This window comes from Olea europaea, chromosome 11, assembly GCF_002742605.1.
Source record: "Olea europaea var. sylvestris chromosome 11, O_europaea_v1, whole genome shotgun sequence".
Taxonomy (NCBI): Eukaryota; Viridiplantae; Streptophyta; class Magnoliopsida; order Lamiales; family Oleaceae; genus Olea; species Olea europaea.
The window spans coordinates 13,629,688-13,637,789 of NC_036247.1; the positions used below are offsets into that span (position 1 = coordinate 13,629,688).

The 8,102-nt window shown below is 34.0% G+C and overlaps 1 protein-coding gene across 1 annotated transcript in view; it reads left to right on the plus strand.

The window, feature by feature from the left end:
• The first annotated feature begins 2,390 nt into the window (after positions 1 to 2,390).
• The window catches only part of LOC111403484 (probable sugar phosphate/phosphate translocator At3g17430), a 9,325-nt gene continuing 3,613 nt past the window's right edge, over positions 2,391 to 8,102 (plus strand). The window contains exons 1-7 of the mRNA XM_023032009.1: positions 2,391 to 2,628; positions 4,329 to 4,625; positions 5,256 to 5,363; positions 6,372 to 6,403; positions 6,481 to 6,531; positions 7,551 to 7,612; positions 7,705 to 7,966. Of these exons, the coding sequence (XP_022887777.1) occupies positions 4,542 to 4,625; positions 5,256 to 5,363; positions 6,372 to 6,403; positions 6,481 to 6,531; positions 7,551 to 7,612; positions 7,705 to 7,966 (599 nt within the window). The 5' untranslated portion in view covers positions 2,391 to 2,628; positions 4,329 to 4,541. The remainder of the gene's footprint in view (positions 2,629 to 4,328; positions 4,626 to 5,255; positions 5,364 to 6,371; positions 6,404 to 6,480; positions 6,532 to 7,550; positions 7,613 to 7,704; positions 7,967 to 8,102) is intronic.

The window sequence follows — 8,102 nt, forward strand, 5'->3', positions numbered from 1 at the left end:
AAAATTTCGTTAACCATATCTTATCTTCGATCAACCATATCACAAAAAAGATTGAATGGATTAACTATGTTATCAATTGAGAATAAAAATGGTTGAACATGTGGTTATTCAAATTTGATTAATATTTTTGTATCTAAAGTTACAAGACAAATAGTATTTAACCGATCGTTTGGAATTTTTCGACTTTGTTATTTGATTATAATATAAAACTTTTATATAATATATTTTTATTTTTTGTTTTATTGTTAAGTTTTAAATTAATAAGTTAGCTATTGACTCCATGATACATTTATAAATTTTACATGCATGCTATAATTATGGGTGAAATTCGCCATTAGCCTCAAAAATCCCGTAACGGGCACTGTTTTGCTGTAGGAAACAAAACTTTTAAACAAATAAAAACCAGAATTTGTGAGAGAAATCGAGAATAGAAATGGCTTTGAAGCTGAGTCTGAATTCCGTAAACTGTCAATCCTGAAAATACTCATTTTTTGTTCTTCCACAAATGGGCAGCATCAGATCTCCCAGGTTCTTCATGGCTTCAACACCGCGTTCTTACTCCAAGTAAGCTCTCATTTTATTTTTTTTCGTTAATTCAATTTATTTTTCAATTTTTACTTGGATTTTTTGTTTGCTTGATAATTTTGAATTTTGGGTTTTTAATTGTTTAAATTTGAAATTCTGATCTTAAAAAATTGATTGAGCATATTTTGGTTTTTATCTTCATTGCTGCAGCTAATAGCATCGACTTGCTCTGTTGTATGTGAATTCGCATTTTTAATTATTAGGAAGTTCAAGAGACCATTAAAATCCCCGTTCTCGTGATTGAAGCGCGCAAAAAGCATTCTTCGAGCTTTAGTTTTTCTTTTCCTTGTTTGTTTACAAGGAAAGGGTGCTGATGCTTACGCTTGCTTAGTTTGTCATTTAAAGTCCGTCTGGTGCAGATTATTGGCTGAAAATAATGAATTTTCCTATCGTTGTGGCCGAAATTTTTGGCCGACCCTTTCTTTTGTGGGATCGACAGTTGGACTCAACGGTAAGAAAATTGTTGAAAATCCATTAAAAAATCACGGCCAGACAGGGGCTAAGTAGTGAAGTAATAATAAAATTATTATGATAAAATATGGCGACGGGGTAATATAAAACAACTCATTCGTTCTAATTTGTTGGGATTTAGGTTTGACATTTCTGGTTTTTTCTCTGGGTTTTAGCGAGATGGTTGGATTGACTTTAATAACTAGTTGGTTCAATTGTCCAAATCTTCTGCAGTAAATTGACATTAAATTTTGATTCTTTGAAAAGCTTTTCAGTTTGATTAGTCCTCGATTTCTCCTTTTGTTTAACTTAGTAATGTTTATTTATTTTTACTAGTAGTTCTTTTACGCTTCTTATCATATTGTATTATTCGAGCAAATGTTAATACTATTAACCTGTGCTATTTAGATTTCAGTGGTGTGTCGTTGAAAAAAAAAAATTCAAACTTCAAGCTCTAGATCATGGACAAAAAGAATAAGAACCCTAATTCTGAGGGGGAAGGACTTACTCTTAGTATCTAGATTGATCACAGGTCCTACTACTGGTTTAAATTTGTAGTAAGTTCAAGAGACCGTTAAAATCGTCGTTCTCTTGAATTTTTGTCCTCACAAACTCAATCAACTTTGTTGCCTTACATGGAGCTTGTTTTTATATACAAGTTAAAAGCATGAATACTCTTTAATCTTAATGACTCGACATTAATCATAGATAGTGATCTAAAAGTTTGTTGGACATATGGCGGTCTTCCCGTCCTATGGAGATTCCCATTACTCCATGCGCGTGTGACAAAAGTTGCTTTATACTTAAGATACACATGTTAGACTCACGTTTGATTGGTACAACTTTCTCATGTGTTGAGTAAACTTATCATATAGAATTAATCTGCAAGTACAATTTTTTTTAATAGAATTGGTACAAAAGGACAACTGTCTTCTTGTAATTAGTTGTTGTCATTGCTAACAAATCACAAGAGAACAGTTATTTTCCTGTACCAATTCTATAGAAAACAATTTGTACTTATAGCATTGCTCTATCATATAAATATAGCATAATTTGGGGTTCTCACCAAAGTGGGGTTTTAGGCAATCGTCTATCTCGTCTATAGTCAGGCTGCCACTAGTTATAAAATTCTCTAAATATTTTTAAGATGATACTATTCATGGAAACTTGTAAACTATCAAAATTAGCAATAACAATATAAAAAATGCCAAAAAAAAAGGCAAAAAAGAAAAATCATTTTCTACTATTCAATTTAGCACGTTGTTTGGATGAGCAATTTTTTTATGGGGGAAAAAAAATTGCCGATAAATCCAACCTTATAGTCCATATCAAACAACACAATTAATATTCAATCCACTCCGAAACGTACATTTCAGCACGCATTATTGAGCCACCCAACCCCACAGCTCAATGTCACTGCACGTACATTTTCTGCACTGTAGCTTGAGATCCGAAGAGGTTCTTTTCTTCCACTCATCAAATTCACCTGATACGCACGTCAACTAAACTTTTGCACTAAGATCTAGCAGCGAAATTTTTGATCGACATTTCTGCGTCGTTGTTGGAATTATACGTACATTTTCTGATTTTCAGGTTCGTTACTATTCATTTTTCAGTACGTTTGTTTCTGCGCTAATTTCGCACTTCAGGCTGTTTTTTGTTCATTTTATGTGATTTTGAGATTTCGAATTTATGAAGCTGAATTTGTCGACGATGAGTTGTTGGGGATGAATTTTAATGTAACAGTTTTAGATCTGCGCTGATAGATGTTCTGAGAAATACTTTTATGATTTGGTTGAGAAGATTGTCGTAGAGTTTGGCACATAGGACATTGATCTGACTAGCTCAACTGGACGCTTCTGTAAAATGATGTCGAAAAGTTACTCTGTGAGATCCATAGGGTTATTCTTCGACATCCACGTGTCTAAATATGTTTACAGCTGGTAAAGCAAAATTTATATCCTAATTTGATCGCTGCGGAGAGTGTTGGCAAAAGTGTAAGGGAAGTAAATGTTAGGCCGTATATTTGCTAATAAGTGATATTGTTTCGGGTTTGATTGAATCATTTTTGTGGGCACTATCAGAGTTTCGACCTTGATCAATTAATCTCCATGATTTCTTGGATTGTTGGAAAGGTTCAAGTACTTAAAATTTTTGAAGAACTCGGGAGAATAAGGAAGGAATTTTTGAAACCTGTTGTTAGGTGGTTATCAATTTCATTGTTTGAAGAGGGATTATATGTTGTAACCAACTATATCTGTACTGGCTGAAACCGACTCTAACAATTCTAACTAACCATTACAAGTTGCTAAGTACATAAATAAAAATGCTAATCATTGCTTCCAACAGTCCACCAAACTTAGATTAGATAGATGTTTACTTCGTATTCGTACATGCACTTGTGAATGGCGTCATTGTACTTAAAAAAAAAGACATATTATTGATATTTGGATATTACATTTTGAAAGATTTCAATCTTTCTCAATGGATGTCCTAGTCTATTTAGCCATACAAAATCATAAGAAACATTTTAACAGACTTCCATACAAAATCATAAGAAACAAAAGTTGAAGGTTTTAACTCCTGAACAAGCTGCTTTGTCGAAGAACCAGGGTTTTGCTTCTGAAGGTTAAACTGCATGGAGTTGAAGAGAAATGGAGTTAAAATTCAAAATCACTTCATATTGTTAGTTCGGGAGAGAATGTGTTGCTCATTTAAACATTTTCTCCTGCATTTTATATTCTCCTTTTTTCTCTCTAAAACAGACGAAAGAACTTGTTTTATTTTTAGTAGTGTTATTAATGTATATTTCTTTTTTGTATTTTGATCAGTAAATATTTTTATTATTAATGTGTCAATGAGGATCCATATCCACATGAAAAACTTAAAATTGTCACCCTCGCCTTAGCAAGAAAACTTACCCCTATATAAGATCACAGAACATTGTTCTGCCCGCCCACACCACCCCCTACCCAAAAAAGAAAAAAAAAATTCAATAGGTAGATGGAACCACTATTTCTCTCCCGTTGATTTCTTCCCTTTGTTCATATCTAATATCTTTTCAAGATATATTCTTCCTTCATGATGAATATAGAGTTCTGCCGACACCTGTTTCAGGTGACCATCTAACTTGATTACCAATTGCTCTCATTTTATTTGCAAAGAGCTTGTTGACACGCAGAGATGCATTACCATTACCACATGGATGTGTTAGTTCAAACCAAATACGACATGCATGAAACCCAACAATTGCATTCAAATTGTATTTTACTCATTCTCTCATCCTTTTCCAGGTTCAGTAGATGTCTGTTCGTGTTACAAATACTGCTGGTTTGCTAAGAAAATGGCATGTTCATCATCTATCAAACAATGAATAGCAACGGTTGAGTTAGCAATACCTCAACTCTGTCTAGAACTCTTCTAGAGTTCAAATACTTAAGTCTTGACGAAGTTTGGTCAGCTAGAACTCCCTGACGTGATTGCTTACGGGAAACTAAATAGATACAATGGTCAGCAAACAACATTTGTTGACCTACTTGTATCTTTTGGTCTACATATTGTTGTCCTCAGGAGTTATTTTGTACAACAAGGTATGTATTGTATAATACATGATGAATGTCTGATGCTCTCTCTCTCTCCCCCTCTCTTGCTTGATATAGATATTGGCAGCATATTTGTAACACTTATTAATATCACTGCCTCACCCTCACCAATTTTGGATCACATTAGATTTGAGGGTGGAGAGTTGCTTTTGGGATTTTGCTATGGAAATATCAAGCTTTGGTGTTTAATCTGCATCTTCACGACCACTGTGTGCAAGAAATGCACACTTCTATTATTCGGGAATTAGGATATGAATTGGCACTTGGCACCAATTTGGCAATGTTCTTTATTCTGAAATTGGCTTAAATAAAATAAACAATCATGAAAATTAAATAACACATCAAATTAGGTCCAAATAATTCCTGCAAAATTGCCCTTATATTAAATGATTTACATAAGTTTAGATAAATTAGGTGTTATGGGAAGACTAGATATCTTAAGGACTTGTAAACATATTAGCTGGTTCTCTAACCTCTCTTTTTCCATTTCGTTTTCTTAATTCCTTGCCAGAGGAGTTTTTATTACATTTTGCCAATGCCATGCATTTTTAAGTTCATTTGTACATTTAATATTTTGAAAGCTCGTACTAATGTGCTTCTTTTTTATGCTTATTCCAGTGGGTTCTCTCGCCAAAATATTTCAACTTCCCATTTCCAATAACGCTTACCATGATTCATATGGGCTTTTCAAGCTTGGTTGCATTTTTTCTAATACGCGTTTTCAAGGTATAGGATTTTCGGAACTCCTTTTGCTATTTTCATATTTTGTCATATTACGCCAATGTTTGTTGGTAGACTGACTTGTGGTGTGATGGTTTAAGTTGATAGTGAAGGCTGTAAACTTATGTTGGTTTTTTCCACTGACCTTGCATTGTTAATTACAAGAGTGTTAGCTGAGACAAATGCAAGAGAAAGTCATTACTTTCAAGAAAAGAGAGAGAGAGAGGGAAATTAGTGGATTGACTTTTATAAGTTCGAAAAAATCATTCCTGAATTCACCCTTAGTTAATATGGTATGACAGTTTCTTAGAATGTGAAATGAAGGCTTTACAAATCAAGCTATATTTGTTTACGTAACTATTTTTTGCTGAGGTCTCACACTGAGAGGAAAAAGTCCATGGCCTGCAAGCCGCAAGGGTTAGTTTAATATATGGATTTCAATACTGCAGCTTTAATATATGCTTCCCAAGGTCTGGTGCAGATGTTAAATTTGCTTGCTCCATTTTTAGGATGTTTCCTCTTACATGTTGCTTAATGGCCACGGGATTGTATAATCTCCACTTAGTCATGTTAGACATTTGCACAATTGTCAGGTTGTTACGTGTAGTATTAGTATTTTTATGTTTCTATCCTTCCTTCTAGCTAATACATGCAAAAAATTGTTAGCACATACTATACTATATGAACATGTACAACAAGATACACACCATGCCTTGTCATACCATTCAACCAGTTGGGATGCATCCTGCTGGGGATCTAGGGTTTATTTACTTGTCTAGTTTGTTTTTTCTTCGTAGTTTCTTCATTCCAGGTGTCATGTTTGAATTGAAATGATTTACAAATGCTCATTGTTGTGCTCCCTTGGCACAGTATCTATAAACTTCTCTTGTAGAAAAATAATTGCACCCTTTTTGCTAGTTATCTATATAAACTTCAATATTATATGTTTACCTATTCGGTATATTTCTTACCATGCTTGGCTGATTTGATGTTAATTTATTATGATTTGTGCAGATTGTAGCACCCGTCAAGATGACGTTTGAAATGTAAGAAATGAGTATCCACATTTCTTATTTATTTCATCTACCATTTTGTAGATGACCATTTCTAACTGAATTTGCAGATACGCCACATGTGTGATTCCTATCAGTGCATTCTTTGCATCAAGTCTCTGGTAAGCATGGTTATGTCTATTGGGTAATCTTGCTTTGGTTATGTCTATTGGGTAATCTTGCTTGGGTTTTGCAAAAAAAAAAAAAAAATACTCTTATCGCATTAAGGCATATTTGTTCTTAGATCATTTGATAACAATGAGTTTTTAAATCAACTGATTTGATTGTCACCTCAAACTCCTTTACGTTTGTTTTTTAGCACGAGGTAAATTCCTACTCAAAATAACCATCATGGATCTTCTCTTTGTTTGATACCTTAATACACTATTTTCAAATAAAAATATCCAATTTAGACAGTTATTTTAACTCATTTTTTGATGTTATTTCCACTGATTTTTGAGACATGGGATTAATCAATGTTCTTAAATTTCAAACTGGCCTAGATTCATACAGCAAGTTTTTGCGCAGTAAAGAAATCGTCCCTTCCTTGGGTGGGTTCTTTATCAACACAGTTATATGACAAAACTGCAGAGTATTACAAGCAATCTATTAAAACAAATAAATGAGTGTGTAGACCAGTCATACCTCCAATAGAAGTTATTGTCATCAGATCTGCTTTTCTGCTAATTTTCATTTCATATGCGTGTTTTATAAGCACATTTGTGTATTTGGCAATGTTTTAAAATTCGACCTGGACATTGACCTGGAAAAAGTGAAGGATCAAGGGTTGAATTGGGGTTAAACTGGTAGTAGAAAAAGTTCAACAGATAAAAAGAAATGCAAAATCTTGGGATGAACCGGCCGGTTTTGGGTGTAAACCAACCCGTGCTGTGATTATTTTTACGGGTTCTGGATTTCAGTTTTTTTACAAATATCTAGACTAGAATTTGGACCAATTCCCAATTTCCCCAGTCGAACGCTTCAGTCTTGTCTGGTTCCTATAATTTCGGTGTTTGGAGATGATTATCTTCATCTGCTCTGCTTTCTTCACATAACCTTGATGACTTCTAAGCCACGTAAGATTTTCACAAGGCATATATCCTCTCAATTGAAATTATTATTATTATTTTTGCTCATACAGGTTTGGGAATACTGCTTATTTGTTTATATCCGTGGCCTTCATCCAGATGCTCAAAGCCCTAAGTATGTTTATATATTTTCTGTCATCTTAGCTTAAATTGGCATCCTCAAGAAACTAACTAGTAAGATTTATACTGCTTCATACTGAATCACAGTGCCAGTGGCTACATTTCTCATGGCTGTTATTTGCGGAACTGACAAGTTAAGATGTGATGTATTCTTGAACATGGTCTTGGTCAGTGTTGGCGTAGTTGTATCCTCCTATGGTGAAATCCACTTCAACATTGTGGGTACAGTATACCAGGTTACAGGAATATTTGCTGAAGCTCTTAGATTGGTCTTAACCCAAGTTCTACTCCAAAAGAAGGGCTTAACACTCAATCCCATCACGAGCTTATATTACATTGCTCCCTGCAGGTATTCTTCTACCATATAGCAGGCGTCAAATTACTGGACACACTATAATGTTAGAACACGTGCTCAAAGAAGTAACACATGAAAGAAAAAAATGAGTGATTTTTATTTGTTTTACAACTTTTAATTCAGAAGAAAT